General features: G+C 39.9%; 1 protein-coding gene across 1 annotated transcript in view; it reads right to left on the bottom strand.

Moving 5' to 3' along the window:
• Positions 1 to 17176, bottom strand: part of necab2 (N-terminal EF-hand calcium binding protein 2) — a 165123-nt gene extending 147947 nt beyond the window's left edge. The window contains exons 1-2 of the mRNA XM_080874714.1: positions 16807 to 17176; positions 12590 to 12614 (exon numbers count right to left, since the gene is read on the bottom strand). Coding sequence (XP_080730840.1) covers positions 12590 to 12614; positions 16807 to 17133 — 352 coding nt within the window. The 5' untranslated portion in view covers positions 17134 to 17176. The remainder of the gene's footprint in view (positions 1 to 12589; positions 12615 to 16806) is intronic.
• Between the last annotated feature and the right edge of the window lie 2075 nt (positions 17177 to 19251).

Below are 19251 nucleotides of genomic sequence, written 5' to 3'. Positions count from 1 at the left end.
GGAGTTTGCATGTTCTCCACGTGTTTGTGTGGGTTCCCTCCGGGTACTCCGGCTTCCTCCCACCGTCCAAAGACATGCAGCTTGTGGGGATAGGTTAATTGGATAATCCAACTTGCCACTAGGTGTGAATGTGCGAGTGAATGGTTGTCTGTCCCTGTGTGTTAGCCCTGCGACAGACTGGCGACCTGTCCAGGGTGTACCCCACCTCTCACCCTATGACAGCTGGGATAGGCTCCAGCGCCCCCCGCGACCCTGAAAAGGATAAGCGGAAGCGAATGGATGGATGAATCTTAAGTGAAATAAATGAAAAAAATCAAAATCAAATGTTGGAGATTGCAACAAAGAAGAAAATCGAGTTAAGTCTTGTTTTTATGAGTTATCTATATCGCCACCAATACCTGATCTAGTTTACTCAGCCAGGATTGGACGGATATTAATTCTAAATATCGAGTTGGTGTCTTCCCAGAAATAACACCAATTTGTCTTGGCTTTGAATAAGTAGTATTGTTGTACAGCCTACATGCGCCAAAGAGTATATATTACCCGAGTTTCTTGGCTCCGTGTAGCACAGCAAGGCATGCAATTAACTTACGAGTCTGATAAAATCTCACAGTGTGTAGGTGCCTAAAGAACGGGATCTGGGGAGCTGGGGTCTGCCCAAAGATGACAAGCCCCAATAGAAAATCTTGTATTTCAGGAGCGCATATTCCACTGTAAACTAAAAATCCTGCTCCAGCATTGAGCAGCATGTTTCAAACCGAGCGAGCCAAGCCCACACACTTGTTTTACTGTAATTACACAAGGCATTTTACAGGCTTCACACTAATCAAATGTCTTCGGATACACACAAATGGAAAACAAAAGTATGGCTCTGCTGAAGTGCTGTGCTGTAAGCCGCAGACTGTATGGTGTTGAAACTCGTATCCAGACTTTTAATTAAGCAACTTCAGAAGAGCCAGCCACCCATCCATAACCCTGGAGCCAGTACACACACTGGAATACTGAGATGAGTGTGGTAGAAGAAAACCTCCAGTCTTGAATGCCCCTACAGCCAATAACAACACTGAGGAGTCACAAAGACATGCATTTTGCTTTGTTTGGTTTTATTAGATAAAATAATGCTGAGGTGATGTCTCAGAGCTGATAAACTTCACATGTTTAGGTTTCCAACAATAAGGAAGAGCTTTTTATTAAGAGCTCTGACAGTAGCAACACCAGCATATTTAGCATCTACAACTTGCAGTTATTATATAAGGAACGTCTAATTGAAGCCGAGAGAAAACTGGAGAGTGATGGCAAATCTTTTTATTTCCTTTCGCTGCTCTGACACAACTTCCCCTCTCTGTTCTCTCATCCGTCTGTCTCCCTCAGCGTGCGGCACTCTGGGGCTTGTTAGCAACAGTGTCAGTGATTAAAGACTGCAGGTAATTAGATACACATGACACCATTCTGACTGACTGGCTAAATAAAGAGCTGCAGCATCTACAGCTCCAGTGCTTCCCCATTTTTGCTTTCTAACTAGTAATTTTGATAAATGGCATGCAAAACATTTAAGATTCTGCTGTTAAAATTAAACTTCATTCTCATCGGAGATGCAATTAGAGAACTGTTTCTAGCACCTAAACTACCCAGAGAAGTGTAAAAAACAAAAAATAGTCCCCTCAATATCAGTTTACTAATCCTTATTATTCCTACGCTATACCATTAATTTAAAAAAATACAATTTTTAATACATTTCTGTCAAGAATAGGTTTTGAATTAAATTTAGAATTTTATAGTCTTTGATGAATCTACACGACTCCTTCTAATGTTGCTACAACTTAATGAGCGACACTGCTACTGTGTGGAGGTTTGACTCATCTTTCTCTGCATATAGCCGGGGTTACGACTCAAGCACGGTGGGGTTTCAGAGTGGTAGAGAAGCTTTCTCGCTAACCGAACACAAACTGAGGACCAGTTGGTCAATATGAAGTCCGTATGCTGAAAAGCCTACGCCCGGCCTGTCTAACTCAGCTGGGGACTGGGTGAATGATTGGCCGGTTGGCTGTCGGCCAATGAAACAAGCAACCAATAAGCACACAACTCTGTCAAAGTTAAAAATAATGATGACATTTCAATTTAAATAGTTTGACATTTTGAGAAATACGTTTATATTCTGGTGGCAAATTAGATGAGCAGATCAATACCACTCTCATTATCCTCCTTGTCTGCAATGCATTAAATGCAGAGAAAGATGGCCTGAGAATATTTGACCAACTTACTCGTGTGCAAACACTCCAGCCAGATCACACCGAATTTCCCGCAGTTACCGTCCCTTCATAATTGAAGTGACCGGTGGTTTTAATTCAGAAAGTGGACAAAGAGACTACATGTCAAAATACCTGAAGATGTCAAGCCTGAAAAAGGTTTGACAGCTAGCAGAGATGCGCTCCCTCTGTCCTCTTTTCAGGACCCGTGTACTTGCAGTAAATCAGCCAGCTCCTGCTGAATAACCCATGAACTAAATGCTGCGTACAGAGCCATAATACTTTTTGTCTGCACTGCCTCATCGCTCACTCCTGCCTCTCCCTCATGTCTGCCACCTGTCAGTTTGTCTGACTGACTAATATCTTGCTTTTCCTCTTTTCATTATACCCCCAGCAATACTTCACTTCACCCGAACCCCTGTCCTCATCTTCCCTCCACGTATTTAAATTCCTCCTCCTTTGACACCTTCTCAGACTGTTGCAATGTTTTCTTTCATTTCTTGTTTCAAACTTTTCTTCCTTCCCACTATTTTGGTCTGTTTGATCATTACTTATTATTAATTTCCCTCCAGTCTCACCCACATTTTCCTCTCTGTGAGCCTGTAAAGTCTTGGCAGCTGTGCCACAAATCTGTGAGAGACTAGAGCTCATCAGACAGAAAATTATAGATATAAATACCTCACAGAAATGAAGAAAAAGCACTTCAAATGTTAATTTCTTTAAATTGCTATTCACTCAGTTTAAATGTAAGATTATCAAACTAATTGTTGCCCTGAAACTTTGAACAAACATGTTTTTTCTAATATTTCACTACATTTTGATTAAAAAAAAAACACATATTTGTCAAGTCTGCCAGAAATCGATGCCAACTTTAAAACTTCAGTGTTACTTGTAGGCCTAGTTTTGTTTAAAGTATATAGTAAGACAGATGATATATTTAATTTTCAAATAACATTTTGTTGTGATTGCTTTAGTTGTTAAAACCACTAAACTGGCAATATGATAACAGCAAGAAAACCATCCAGTTTGAATGTTGCTTGTCATTCCCATTAGAGCAGGGCGATATGGCCAAAAATATTTATCACGATATATATTTGAAAATTTGCGATAACGATATAACCGACGATATAATTGATGCGAGACAAAATACAACTCCACAACATTACTAGCGCAAAAAGACAACCTTCCATTTATTTTCACTTAAACAAGAAGCTGGTTTTTATGTACATTAAAGCTTTATAAAAATGTAACAGTGCAAATGCAAATTCCTTGCTGAAAGTTTAACCAAAAGGCATTTCCAGTAGAAATGGGCTGACATATCCTGAGCATAACCATGTATAATATCCACTGAAGTTAAAAAGAGGTGCATTGCAACATTAAACTGCAGTGTGCAGTACGCATTTTTCGGACCATAAGGTGCACGGGATTATAAGGCACATTAAGCGAAACAAAGCAGTCAGATAAATCAAACTTGATTAAACTCATTCTTCTTGCTTCCTCCACTTCTGTACCATTGATTCATTAATGTTGAATTCTCTGGCAGCTGCTCTATTCCCATGTTGTTGCAGTATATTAATGACTAACCTCGTATTGTGGATGGATTATCTCAGTTGTTCTCCTGACTGAAGTTTGGTCCGTTTACAGCATCCTGCCATGCGATTGCATTTGTCTCTAACCATGAAGAACCTTCACGTTAACTTTTATAAGTGGAAAAGTGTTAGTGTTCGTCCTCCAGCTTCACTGTTTATGTTATGCTAACATAGCTGTGTCGCTAGCGATCACGTAGCACATCATTATATAGCAGCTAGCCCAACTTCAGTAACCCTACAAACGTCACTGCTGTTTAGTTTCCTGTCTTCATTTATGTTGGAAGTGATAGCAGAGCTGTGCGTTTGATTTTTTTCAGAAATCTCTCAGTCAGAACATGCTATATCATGCTTAGGTAACTAGCGAAACTAGCGAGCTAACTTCCGCTAGCTTCCTGCTAACTTCTAACTCCGTTAAATGTAATAACTTTTGTTTTCATGGATGCCTGGAAGTTAAACTTTATAGTTACACCTGGTAAAGCAGCAATGCTGATCGTTTTATTAAAGATGAAAGAATTTAGACAGTTTTTAACTCTAAGTGATGCTGCAGTGTTGTTTGACCTGAAGCATACGGAGTTTAGGACCCAGCTTTACTCCCAGATTTAAGAGCATCTTAGTCCGACAAATACGACAATAACAACGGCCGCTTGCATGTTCTGCAAAAAAATGTGCTTTGTTGTGTATCTGACGGACAAACACCAAACCAGTTGCACCATTTTTACAAACCAATTCTGGTTCATCTGTTTCACTCAACAATCGGCCATGTGCGTATGAAAACAAAGGCACTGCGCATGCGCGTTTTACTCCCATTCTATCGCGATATTTCATTTTCCTATCGTTGCCTAACATTATACCGGTATTACCGTGAACGGTATAATATGGCCCAGCCCTAATTCCCATACATATCACACTCTTCCACTTTCTGCAGCTGCAGTACTAGTAAAGCACACTCTCTTCAGGTTTAAGATTTTGTTTAGATCATAATAAAAATAATCAGATTTTTAGCTTCCACAGGATTTGAGAACTGACGTTTCAGCAAATTTATCCCAAGGCCACGCAATGCTCAGAAAATTGTAAAAAATAAAAACTAATAAAAAGAGCTACAGCTCTACAGGCCCATTAGCACGTAAAATGTTAAGGTCCATGACTGTACAAGACTTAACAAGTAAGACTTGTTTGGAAGGATTGCCAGGCGAAAGTCTCTTCTTCCAAAAAGGAAATGGCAACACGGTCTAGGTTTGCAAAGCAGTACTCGAATAAACCAAAACACTTCTTAAACAATGTCCTAGGACATACAAGAGTGGAGATTTTTGGCCAAAAAATGTCCCGTTGTTTGGCAAAAACCAAATACAGTATATCAGCACAAACACCTTGTACTTTCAAGCAGAGGGGTGATGATTTGGGCTTGTTTTGCAGCCAAGGGACATGGACACCTTGCAGTCATTGAGTTGACCATGAACTCTTTTGTATACCAAATTATTCTACAGTCAAATGTGAAGCCATTTGTCCAAGAGCTAAAGCTTGGCCCAAATTATGTCTTGAAAATTATCCCAAGCACACCACAGGAATCAAGCTGTTACAATGGCCCAGGAAAAGTCCAGACCTCAACCTGAGTGAAATTCTGTGGTGGGATCTTAAGCAGGGCAATGTAAAAGACTTCAGGTTATTGCTGCGACATGTGGTTCTGCAATCTACATACTGTCATTTTACCATAGCAACACAAATGTCATGGTAAATGTAGCTTTTTAACATGCTAAAAATCATTAAAGGGTGTCTCTAAACCTAAACCAAAATTACTTTCTAACCCAAGTTCAACCAAAGAACCTGTAAAAATGTAAAACTGAAAACTCTCATGCTTAAGAGTCAAAATTACTAAAGAACAAAAAGTTATCAAGAACAATATGGAAAGAAGTTTATAGCTCAAATTTGAAGTCGAACAAGCCATTGGAGAATCAGTTACAAACATCCGTCTTGATATATGCTTACCAAACACTTTATTAAGAACACATACAGTTGTGGTCAGAAGTTTATATACAGTTTATGGGCATGAATGTCTTGGAGATTTGGGGATTTTACTGGTTTCTTTGAACTCTTGGATGTCTCTGTCCCTTCACAAATTGCACCTCAACCAGATTCTTTTGTAGCCATCAATAAGCTTCTGGCATAATTCTGACTGGATGTGTGAACACTCTTCTTGTAAGATGTTCATTTAATTTGGTGCCCTGCTGTGATCCTCAATTGGATAAGAGGAAGGAAGAAACTAAGGATGGATGGATGGATTTCCTGCACTTTCAATAGGGTTTCAGTCAGGGCTTTGAGAAGACCATTACAGAAGCTCAATGTTAGGTTGCTTTATCCATCCCCAAAATCATTTTTATTGTGCATTTGGGATCATTTTCCTGTTGGAACACCCAACTGTGTCCTAGCAGTTGATCTGAGATAAAGCTGGAAAATTTGGAGGTGATCCACCTTATTCATTATTCCATCCACTTTGTGAATTGTACCAGTAACCCTGCAACAAGACAGCTCCAAAACACCACAGGTACAGTGTTGTTAGGTCTGAAAGCCTCACCTTTATTCCTTCTGACATACCTCGTGTCATTGTGTCCGGATAGCTCAATCTTTATCTTATGTGTCCATAAAGCTTTTCTCCACATTTTCAGGAACTGGGGCTTTCTTCTTTGTCAACATCCTCCCAGTCTATGGCCACATAAAACCCAGCATCACTCTATGCAGTGATGCTGGTGTTCCAGCAGTTTCTAGTTCATGTCTATCTTGAGGCATGGTGGTCTCTGGGCTATTCCTAAACATCCTAATCACTTTCCTCAGGTGACACTTTGGGTCTTCTTCCAGACCTTGGCAAAGTGGTTACACATTCAAAGAATTTGCATTTAAGTACAACTGTTTGAGATGATGCTCCTGGAATCTCCTTGTGTAAATGCTACAGTTCTCCTTAGATCTTCTCTGAGTTCTTCAGACTTCCTCATTGGTCTAAATTTTGATCCATCCAATGAGTGCTGTCAAAAAATATTTTTTGCAAAGATGGAAAGTTTGCAAAGAGGAAAGACCAATTTTAATCGATTATGATGACTAATGAGAAGTTGATAGGCCTTAAGCTTGCAAAGTAAAAAGACACTGTAGGACCTTCAGCACCACTTATTAAAATCCTATGTGAGACTTAATTAGAAAATTAATTAATCAGGGATCAATATGGGACCTGTTCTGCAAGGATCGGCAATTCATGTCAATAAAAACGTAATCTTAATATTTATAATTGCAGTAGATTGTCCAAGTGTCCCTAAAGAAGTGCTTTATGAAGTAGCAGTGAAATGAATAATACAACCCATCATCTCTTATCACATACAAACACTGAGGTGTTCATGAAATGGTGATCATGCTTTTTCTTTGACATGATTCCCGTTAAAACTGAACACTGAGCACAAATCATTTAAAATAGTGTATTTTTAATACATAAGAGAAAAAAAAGTCTCATTAGCTGGCAGATGGTCTGCTGATTTACCAGATAACTAACAAGCAAATTCAGCTTTCACGAAGGTTGAAGTGTCAGTGTCAGGTTCCCCAAATGAGCTTGATTTCTATTCAGCTACAATGACAGAAAAAGTAGCGAAGAGACGGAAAATTTAGAACAGATCCACAGGTGGTCTGACAGGAGGAGGTGATGTACAACGCCAGGGAAAACTAGATTCTCCAAGCAAAATACCAACAAAATGAAGAAGTCACTTTAATTAATGCAACTATGTTTGGCCACACTGAGCAGCTGCACCCTTCTATTTGCTTTAAGCTGTAATGCTGTAATTCTATCTAGCCTTGACAGCACAGATAAACAAGCCTCCCTAAACTCCTTCTGCTTTCTGTCTTTATGTCAAACACTGTGATAATTAGCAGATGGCTGATGAGTCACGAGGCGAGAAAAAAAAAACAACAACCCTAAAACAGCTAAATGCTGAGAGCACATACACAAAACTCCTCCATGTTTCACTAGTTTATGTATCCAAGCGTCAAAGTGTCATGAAAGAGGTTTTTTCCTTAATTAAATCAGGTGACGTGCCCATGGTTCATCTACACAGGTGCTATCATTTACAATGTCTGATTAAACTTCTCCTGAGCGGTTGAAGAGCTTGAAGAAGGACAAAGAAAAATGAGTGCACATGCTGTTCTGCACACATTCCTGACACTTCTACAGTCTTTTAAGGTTTTTACATAATTCACAATCAAACACCCAACAATAGAAAATAAACCTAAATGACAACTAGGTCGGTGCCATATCATATTCTCTAATATAATACTGGTATACATTTTTAGGTGATATATAAAAATGTCATAATGCAATATCATTGCTATAGCAACACCGTGCATTTAAGTTTCCAATGCACTTAACAACGATTCAAGCCCAGCAATCTCTGACAGCAAGAGATGTCAGCCTCCAATGATGATTCAGTACCTAAAAAGACAGTAACCTCTAACAAAGCACAGCAGTTTTTACAAATGTGCAAGAAAGTTGTTCCTGGTAAAAATGGAAACAACAAAAATGTTTTCATCACTTGATGCCATTTTATGCCATTTAGTGTTTAGTTAGCAAGCGTTTGCAGTGCCTGATTCGCAAATTACCGTTGACCACAGCAATCTGCTAGGAACCGAAGCAATCACAAGGAAGCTTTGTTCAGGTCGCACCCTCCTCTGCCAGCTAGCCAGAGAATACACATTGTTCCCAAGCGACCAGGGGCTGCCGGATGGTCATGAATCGGTCTCTGTGTGACTGAAGCTTATAAACTCATTTGATGAGCTGGTTAAGCAAAACATTGGGAATCAGTCAACTAAACCAAGACCTTAAGTTCTGAAAATGATCAAACACTCTTAAAGCATTTTATTAAATATTAAATGAAATGTTCTGAATGGTTCCAGCTTCACAGTGTGCACTATAATTGGATGGATGGACTGATTGTGTCTTACCACTGGTTCACTGTGTGTTCATTAATTCACCAGAAAAAAAACAACAACAGGTTCCAACAAGTGAGTTTCGTATAAACTAGATTTTAACCCTCTCGAAGCAGGCGTTGCCGATTTGCAACAGTTAAAAACAAACAACCCGATTACCCCATATACATATTTTTTGAGTTTCTTTTACTCAGAAGTACCACTGCAGGACTTGGTTGTGCATTAGCAACAAAAAGTTTAATTTGAGCCTGAGAGGGTTAAATGAGGGTCTCTCAGAAACAAAAGTCAGAAGATGAAGGCCTAGTTCTAGTTAATATTCAACTTCAATGGTGCAGAGACCAAAGTACAGAAACGTCGTCAATCTCTGTTTTAACTGTATGATAACTATCATATTTAGGGTAAGGACCAGGTTTAAGAAAAATAGAGTTGACTGCGTAATCTAACTGCTTTGTTTCTGTAACACAGTTCCAGGATTTCATCAAACCTACAGTTAATCAAACAAGAAGGTAAAAGGTAAATCATGGAGGTTAAAAATATGTTTGAATACATGTTTGTTTGTTTTTTTTTTCTTTTACAAATTTCAAGATTAATTAACTTGTGTATTAAATTAGTTGACTCCCCCCCCCCCCCCCCCCCCCCCCCGTGTGCTACAAATCAAAATGTCATTAAGTGAGCAAACACAGACCTGATTAAAACAGCGTCCCTGGATTACTATTTCATAACATTTCTATTTCACAGTCTAAACTGCAGCAGTCTGATGGCATATTAAAGGTGCTGCTGCAAGTGCAAAAAAGTGAACTAAGAGCTGTCAAATGATGTAACTATTTCAGAGCCTTATTGGCTGCTGAAACACTCCACCGACTGCATAACAATGCCTGTGTGTCAGCCCTGATAATGCCACACACACACTTACTCACACACACATAAATAAACAGCACTTCTAAACAGGCTTACGCATACTGATGCACACATGCTCATATTACCGTATACATTAACAAACACCAAAGTTACTCACCAGCAGTGTTGGTCAAGTTACTTGAAAAAAGTAATCAGTAACTAATTACTGATTACTTCCCCCCAAAAGTAATCCTGTTACTTTACTGATTACTTATTTTCAAAAGTAATTAATTACTTAGTTACTTTTTAAAAACACGATTTACAACCTGAATAGGTAACAAAGCGATAGATCTTTCAGCCCAATTCTACTTTTTCTGCATAACCCATCATACAAAATGTAATCAAATGGAAAAGTCTCCTTTTAAAACTTGTTTTATTAGTTCTAACCTTTTAAATTTATGCATCAAGCAAAAATTTAATTATATGCAACATTCTCTGACTTGAATAAATTAGTTTAACATTTAAAGCTATTTTCTGCACATTCCAGCACATAAAATAAAATATTTTTTGTGTTTACACTCACTCTTTCAAATAGATGCAAGTAAAACACAGCAGAAAATAAATTAAGTCAAAGACTAGCGGTCCTTTTGCTCTATTTTCACCATTAAAGCAGGAGTAGAGCAGGCGGAGGTTTACCCTGGTGCAGGTGTGTTGCAGCGGTCAGTGGAAGAATCCGCGAGTTTCTCTGTGAGTTTCCCATTACAACGTTGCGCACTTGGAGCTTGTTTAGGGTTTTTTTCGGTGTAAAAAGAAGTTTTCTTCCCACGCACAATGGACACTAATGTTTTTGTCACTTTTTATGGAATCAAACTCAAAGTAAGGTCAGTACTTCCATGCTTTAAACGCTACACGCTCATACTCTCTTCCACACTCGATATATGATCCACTGTTGATCTGCACACAGCTGTTTTCACAAAGGTCACACTAAGAAGGCAATGAGATACATAAAACAGAAAAAGAAGAGATCAAAATGAAGAGGAAGAAAGCACTGCATGAGACATTCTCGCAAAAAAATCACGGTTTTAGTAACCCAGTAACGCAGCGTTCCTACGGGAAAGTAACGGTAATCTAATTACCGTTTTTGCAATAGTAATCCCTTACTTTACTCGTTACTTGAAAAAAGTAATCTGTTACCTGTAACGCGTTACTGTAATCCGATTACTTTTTTCCCATCTCTGCTCACCAGTGCTTAGATTTACCGTAGATTTGGATGCATAAAACACAACACACACACAGACATGCACACACACACACTATCCAGCTTGTAGCAACTTCTGCAGCTTGGGGGCAGAGATACCAGCTGTGAACTCTGCACTATGAATTTAAAGACAGAATTCAGCAAATTGAAGCTCAATTACTGCCATGTTGCGAGATAAATGATCCATATTCCCTCAGTCCTCTCCTTATTCACTTTTCTCTGCTCCTCTTCTTTTTAGATTCTGCCCCCCGCCTCTCCTTATGTCAATCTCTCTGTCCCTGCACCTTCTTTTGTAATCCAACAGTTTCCTCCTTTCCCCATTAGCATCTCTCTTCTCTCACACTTGTTAAAACAGTTCCCTGTTCTTCTCGCAGGAGAGAGGAGGAAGGCTAAAAATAGCTGTTCTTGAGCTTACTGTTTTTTTGTCTCTAACCTGTATTCCATACATCAGATAATATTTATCCTGAACAACAACCACTCAACATCTTTGTTCCTGACTCTTCTCTGGCACTGCAGCAACTTCCCAAACCCCCCGCCCCCGCCCCACTTCTGCCTCTTTACAGACATTTGCAGATGTGTGTGTGTTTGGAGCTGCAACATCAAAAAGTTGCCACAGACTGTTTGTGATGGAAAAATAGCTGCTAAATGGCTAAAACGATTTCTGCGCTCAGGATAAAATCAGTGTGAACTGCAAATGTAAACATGCCTTAAATGCCGCTCTGTATCAGAGCAGTTGGTACTTAAGCAGTGCAAGCATTTAAAATGTTGACAGCTGATGCCACAGGCAAAACTGTTTCTGACACCAGAAATCATGGCAGTTAACACCAATCTATACATAAATAAACGGATATACTAGGGTGAAGACAAATGAATAATCGGCTCAGATGACAGAGAAACCCCCCACTTCCCTCCCACACATACACACACATATACTGGAAGAGCAAATGGCCATCTGGCTGCTATTAAAAGCTAAACTTTTTATGTTGTTTCCTCATTAGTTCAATACTTTTTGCCAACAACACAGCGATAGGATAAAACGGGCATGGAAAAAGGGGATGAGATACATAAAACAGAAAAAGAAGAGATCAAAATGAAGAGGAAGAAAGCAGTGCATGTGATGCCACAGGGCATAAACAAACTGCTCACTGGCAAAGCTACACAGTAAAATAAACTTCCCCTCAGAAAGCGCTTTAATATCCCAAAATGCTAAAAATATTGCTGCAGCTCAGACAGCAGACAGACAGGGTTTGCCACTTTCCCGGTGTACAAAAGGCTTCAGACCGAGAAAATCTCAAGGCGCTGTTGTGTGAGCAGGACAAAATAATTCAGGAACAGGTTGTTCCCACTATCGGTTCAATCCATTTTTGTTCACCCTGGGAACAAAACTGCTGATGCAAACTATTTGAAAATAAGATAGAGTGGACAGCAGCATTTTTGAGGTCATACAATGGATATTTCATTGCTTCTTGACTTTCATTGCAACAAAAACAATGAGTATATATAGAATCCTGAATTGAAATCTGTGGTGCTTATTTAGTTTATACTTCAAAATCCCTTCTTAAATAAGATGACTGCCAAATGGTAAGAGAAGGACTTTGTTATAACTGGAACAGTCAAAGGAATCAAAAATGCAGGGAAGTCGACAAATATTGCATGCTATATGTAAGACAATAAGTCAGGTTATGTTAATGAATAATTCCACTTACCATCTTTGTCAGCTCTTCTGAAAATCTGTGAACAGAAAGCAAAACACTGACGTCAGTAAGAGTAATTGTGTTGCAGTAATTTGCATGAGGTATAAACAGGAACACTGGATCATTTCAATTCTAAACTATTTGCAAGTCAATGCAACAAATCAATTCAAAAACAATTTCTAAACTATGGTATTCAGTGGAAGCATTACACACAAAAGAGAACAGGGCCCAGTACTGAATCCTGAGGAATGCACTGGAATTTTCCTGAAAATTACTGAAATTGCTTTAAATTAATATCAAGGTCGAGGTCATTGTGAATTCAGAAAACTAATTTCTGGTCAAAAAATCATACAACAATGATGATGAAGGTCCAGACATATTTTTATAAAAAAAATTTATGAAAAAAGGAAATAAATCATTATTTTCATTGTAACAAAATTTTGAACAAAAACTTTTTTTTGGCCAGTCTTCAATGCTGTAATCTACGTGCAAAAGATAAGACTGGGACCATGATTTCCATTTGTTCAGCTAGTGAACAGATAACATTACACGAGTCTGGAAAAAATGAATGAAAACTAAAACTCTGCCTAATTGTGGAAACATAAACAAAAGCAGTTATTCTAAAGTGAGTAAGAGAATGACTAATTCTCTCTCTGGAGCAGAATCCAGACAGCGAATAACTGGCAATAGAAATAATCAGTCTACCATTCACTGTTTTGACTTTTACTTCCAACACGGCCCTTATAGGAGAGCTCTGCAGTCCATACACTGAATCCACACAAAGGCTGAATCTGGCACACAAACACACTTTGAAATAAAACGTATCTAAAACCAGATAAGGTGCAGTGGTGTGCGATAAGGGTTTGTTAAGAGCCGCACAAGTGAAAAGTTTATTAGTGCGTAAGAAGATGAAAACATGCAGACACACAAAACGAAGTCACTGATCTGTAGCTGATTGATGATTACTTGCTGTGTGTTTGTGCATCACAATTTATAGCTTGAGTGAAAGCTCCTTCCCTATGTCAGGACTGGTACTCTCATCAGCGTTTCAGAGTGCGATATGAAGCGATCATACTGAGGAGTGCCAGAATTCAGCACAGCGACGAATTGAAAAACACAGAGGGAGATGCGGTGAGGGAGGCACAATGAAATAAGGCAGGCAAGACAGAAAAGAAGAAGACAGTATTAATAATTCCGACTGTGAGAAACATAACCAAATTTTTAAGGCACGTTTTGTTAGAAACTATAACTACTAAAACATACGGAAGGAAAAGAAAGTGATTCTGTAGGAGGAAAGTGCTTTTACTGGGAGAATAGGGACTCATTTTCAAAGGTATCCACAGCGGCTAAGAGAGACAAGAAAAGATAGATGTTAAAAGGACGTGTTATGTTCATTTCCAGCTTCATATCTTTATTCTTGACTCTGCAGTAGTTGCAACTGCATGCACAATTGGGGTTTTTTTAATCCTCTTTTTAAAAATTTAATTCTAGCCTAAAGCTCCCGTGTTCAAACACTCACTAAAATAAAATGAATAGCTTTCTTTTGAATGGCTGCCCCTTAGAAATAAAAGATTGTTGGAGACTGTGCTCACAGCAAGATTTATATCCCTCAAATGAACAAATCAGGGATGGAAGCTCTCACTGATATCATATGGACCTGGGAGTAGAAAAAACTGAGTTTTCAGGGAGATCTGAAGCCTGGCTTTTGGATTACAGTGATTAGTTGCCCATAATCTGACCTCGTGATATAAAAATTTTTTGGCCATGTTTAATCTTAACTTACACCATGCATTATGTGGATGGGATTTGAATGTGTGAAGTAGGCATATTTCTTTTAATCACATTTGAGAACAGAACTGCAGAAATATTTATAAATGGTCTTCTGCAATAACCTTTGCAACTGCCAGGAAAGTTCTAGACTTACTTCATACTTTCCCCAATAACGCTTTGTGTAAATGTCAAAAGAAAGATTTCACTGTTTAAATCAGAATCTATTAAAATGGATGAGCAACCATTTTGATTTCTTCATGGTCTGGCTATTTTTGAAGCAAAAAATGACAGCCGTTCTCTGTTTCCTGGTGCTATAATGCGAGGATTTTATGCTTTTCCTTATCATATTTAGCATATTTTCTCACATTAGTTGAAATAAATGTTAATCAATCCATTATATGATTTGTAGACTTAGCGGAACAAATAATGAGTTTACAGTTAGTTGCAGCCTTAATTTTAAAGGAATCTAAATAGTGTGGTCAATAATCATGAATGCAATTTGAAAACTTGAGAAAAGGTCCCACTTTTTAGTGCACAAACTGATATATATTGCACTTACAAGCATGAGGCATGTTAAACTCTAAATAAGTGGTGCATTCACACAGCATTTGCAGCCATCTCAACAGGCCAAAGAGAAAATCATTAACTGCTGAGACGAGTGGCGTTCCAAATGACAAGCTGCTCTGCATTGTTCTGCTTTCCGGCTGCACCCTGGGGTGCACTCAACTCCACAGAAAAAGAGCCAACTCTGGAGCTACTGGAAACAAACAAGCTTGGAGAGGAGGCAAAGTGTTGCGATGAAGAGGCGGTGTGTGCGTGCGCGTTTGTGTGTTTTTGTAAAGAGTCGTAACAGAAACACAGAGTGAGAAGAAAACGAGCAACAGCAGAGGAGAGAAGATCCGGCAAAATAGAAAAAGAAGACAGAGGCAGAGGAGAGTGTTGCATCCATCTCTAACCTTATCAAGAATGTAGGTTTCTGGGCAGGGGGAGGGGCAAGAAGGATATGGAGGAAATTAGGTGAGGAGAGAAGGGAAGGAAAAGGAAGAGACAAAGGATGAAAGGAATTTAATGAATAGCGAGAAAGGTACAGTGGGGTTAAGATGCAGGCGAAGACTTGAACAGTAAAGGAAAAACAAGCAGACTGAGGATCTAATGAGGGAAGCGCTGACCGCAGGCACATGCGCACGTGCAGAGCAATCACTCAAACCTCTTTGGTCTCGACTTGTTCACCACAATAATAACTCTGGAGTCAATAATATTGGAAAATGAAGAAACGATTAACATTTCAAAGTTGAAGACGTTGCAGAGGACTCAAGAGAAAATGCCAGAATGAGTTCATAGCTGATATCAGGAAGTCAGCCACTCTGAGAGAGTATGGCACATTTCTAACAGGGAGTGAGAGGGTGGAAAAAACAACAATCCAACAGGACCTTTAATCAGAAAATGAAATATGAACACATACATGCATATACAATGAAAACAAAGCTCTCCTCAAATATAGATATGACTGCAGCACAGTTTTATTGTTTGCTTGTTCACTTACAAACACTTTTACTGTAACATCTGTCTTAGCGGACAGTTGCTTGGCTCAAACTCAGCAAACTAGGTTACACCCCTCACAACATCCTTTACACACAAACACAGACAGAATGAGTTTACTAGGGTTCTAGGATACATTGGTGTATTGGTCTTGATCATAATTAGTTTTCCATGGACCCCCTTCTTTACCACCCTATCAGATTATTTAGGTCTGGGTCAGGATTTTGCAGAAGCTGAACTACTTTCTCTCTTTTTTTTTACCCTAATAAAGCAGCATCATCAGATCTCCTGGGGAAACATTTACAGCCGCCAAGATGAAAAGTAACCCAATAGTATTGATGAGTTGACCCAAATCAGCACTGCACTAAGTGCCACTTTTAATGCAGGAAGGCTGCTCAGTTATTAGCTGTCTGATAACAGAAAGGTATTACATCAGGAGTGAGAATACTAAGCAGTGGCTGTAAGGAATGGATCAATAACAATATGGTAGTAAGACTTTCTCATGAATAATTAAATAGCAGTCATAAAATTGGTGTGAGCGTAGCTACTGCACGTTGGACTGACAGTAAAGCCAGGAGTAAAAGTAAAGCTGCCTCTCGACTATAAATGCATGACTTTTATTGGTGATGAAGAGGTGAACAAAGACGCATAAGAGAATATTGCTTAATAAGATGCAATAAAAGTACAGTGAATTTTTTGGATGGGTCATTCAGGAAAGATATGGAAACTGAGCTCAGCGCGTTGAGGCTGCTCCCGGGCTTCCACATTCATCACCAAAGTGTCAAATCTTCCGCCTACTCTACCAAGCCACGAGTATCTGCGCGTAAGTGCGCACTGCACCGGTCCGTACGCGCTGGATGTCTTCATACCCAGCAACCACCCGCCCTGCACCCGCCAAACCGGTGCATTTCCATACTCACATCCAAAATAACGGAGATGCCTCTCCGCGGTTCCGGAGCGAAGAACTGCTCCTGAGCCACGGCCACCTCCTCCTTACTGGAGGCGTACTCCCGGCTGGAGATGTTTTTGTTGTCGCTCATTTTGGTGACGATCCAGCGGACGAGCCCGTCGATTCCACCGGGCTGGGCGCCGCTGTTTCCGGACTGCGCTGCCGTTGCGGACTCGCTGTCCTGACCGGCTACGGGGTTCGGCTGCTCGCGGCTTTCTTGGGCTCGAAGTTTGGCTTGTTCTTTGTTCAGCAGTTTGTGGACTCCGTCCCTACAGTAGCGCGCTGCCTGCTCACACATCCTTTTGCTGCGGAGCGCTCATGCTGCGCTCTATGGGGGGAGAGAGAACCCCCACCCCCACCCCAGCTCCCCTCTTACATCACAGCACCCACCCCAAATCACATCCACCCCTACAGAGCTACCCTATCTACCCATACGTGCTTGTAGGCGCTGATATTTAACAGCTTTGGAGATTTAAGTGAGTTTATTACACTTTTTATTTTAGTGTTATTATCAACGCTTTCGTATTTACAAGTGCTAAAATATCTCGCCTCCACTGCTAATACTTTTCTTACAGTGTAAAAACACGGGACTATTTTTTCATGGTGTTGTAAAATAGCAAAGTTGCAGATCACTTTGAACTATCTGAATCTGACTGGAGATCGTGGCACAGTTTATTCCTTCCACAGTGACAACAGGAGGTGTGGGCCATCAGTTATGTGTGGCAATGGGTGGATCAGAGGATTTTCCTCATGGAGTAAAAAGGAGTCATTAGCGGATCAGTGTTATGTGACAGCTCTAACCTTTGGTAATGAGCGACTCCCCCAGCTTTGCCCTTTCCGCTGTACTGTTGTCTTCCCCGTAATGTACCATGTGTTTAACAGCACGCAGGGCAGTCTGGATGAATTCAGTCACATTGCAAAGTTAACAAACAGGTTATCGCGATTACCACAAGGAAGTAAAGTCAGGTATGTTATACATCTTGCCCCATCGCTGGAACATAAGAAAGGGTCAATCACTTGACACGATTGCCCCCATGTGGTAAAAAATGTGCAGTGACGTGCGTGGGCAAGTTTTATATGCAGGATGTATTGAGTTAATTATTAAATATTAACCAACAGATTTGTGACAGCTAGTTATTTAAATCACGCAAATACACAACACATTCTGGCTTGAACATTTTGGCAATTAAATGAGTAACATTCTACAGAAAAATAACAAAACATATAAACATCCAGAAATTAAGGCCTAATTTCTTAAGTGCATTCATGTTTACATCTATAGTCAATCTCTCTGCATGTGCACATGTCTCTAAGATACCTTAATACCCTTCAGATAATAAACCCATGAGTAGGGCCTCCCGTGGCCCTCGGAGTGCCGACTGGAGATGATCAAGCTGTCTGACCATGGTCCTGGAGAGCCGTCTGGAGGAACCTCAAATGACACCAGGATTTTTTGGGTCTCTTCGAATTGAATGTTGCGACCTCTTTTGACAGTCAAATGGGAGTTGTCAGCCTAGACATGAGCAGGGTTCAAGTTACATCAAATCTGAATAAGAGACGTGTAAATGAAACATAAATTGAATCGAAACATTTTATAGATACTGAAGATGTGAAAGCTGCATCTAAGACAAGCAGGAGCACAATTTGTCTAAACATAAGCCAGGTTGCACCACTCTGCACACTGCAATCTGTTCCAGGCTAAATTTAAATCATCTTGCTCCGTGTTGGCAATGCTGGCAATGAACTCAGTGTAAATATTTAAAGGAAATAAGCCTTAGTAAAGCATCCCTATTTTTAATAAGTGTATTGGCTGCCTGCAGGCTGTTTGTTTTAGAAGGTTGTAACCATCTTCAGCTTTGTTGATAAGACATTTTTAACTTTCACTCTTTGTTCCGATTGTCTTATAGTGCCGACTTTTGTAAATTCTACTTGCTCTTTACCAGAAGAGAGAACGTGGTGGTCTGCAGGAACACATTCTTGAAGGGGATAATGACGTTCCCAGCGGCTTTGATGCTGAACAGGCTTTGAGGTTTGGGTGGGGAGACAGAACCCTTGTAGGGGAAAGATGTATTCACCACCAATTACTGAAGACAGCCTTAGCTGGCCTCTCATTTACCCCAGCTGATAAGGCTCGAAACAGACCTCCATACTGGCCTTTGAGCCTGAAGGGAAAACTGGTAATGCGCTGACATTCTTGTCTACAATAAAGGCCGGACGGTCAGTCTGTAGGACAGAGATAACACAAGGTGTTTCCATGAGAGCAAGTAAATCAACTTTTTGTGTTGACGAATTACAGAGAGCAGATAACAAGGAAGCCTCGGTGATGAATGCTGACACTGACCACATGTACAGTACTGTTGATAGAATAAATGTACAGAAAGGGAAGAAAGGGCTATTGTTTTTCCACTTTTTACCT

The sequence above is a fragment of the Rhamphochromis sp. 'chilingali' genome (assembly GCF_963969265.1).
Source record: "Rhamphochromis sp. 'chilingali' genome assembly, chromosome: 2".
Classification (NCBI taxonomy): Eukaryota; Metazoa; Chordata; class Actinopteri; order Cichliformes; family Cichlidae; genus Rhamphochromis; species Rhamphochromis sp. 'chilingali'.
This window is presented reverse-complemented; position numbering and strand designations above follow the sequence as displayed.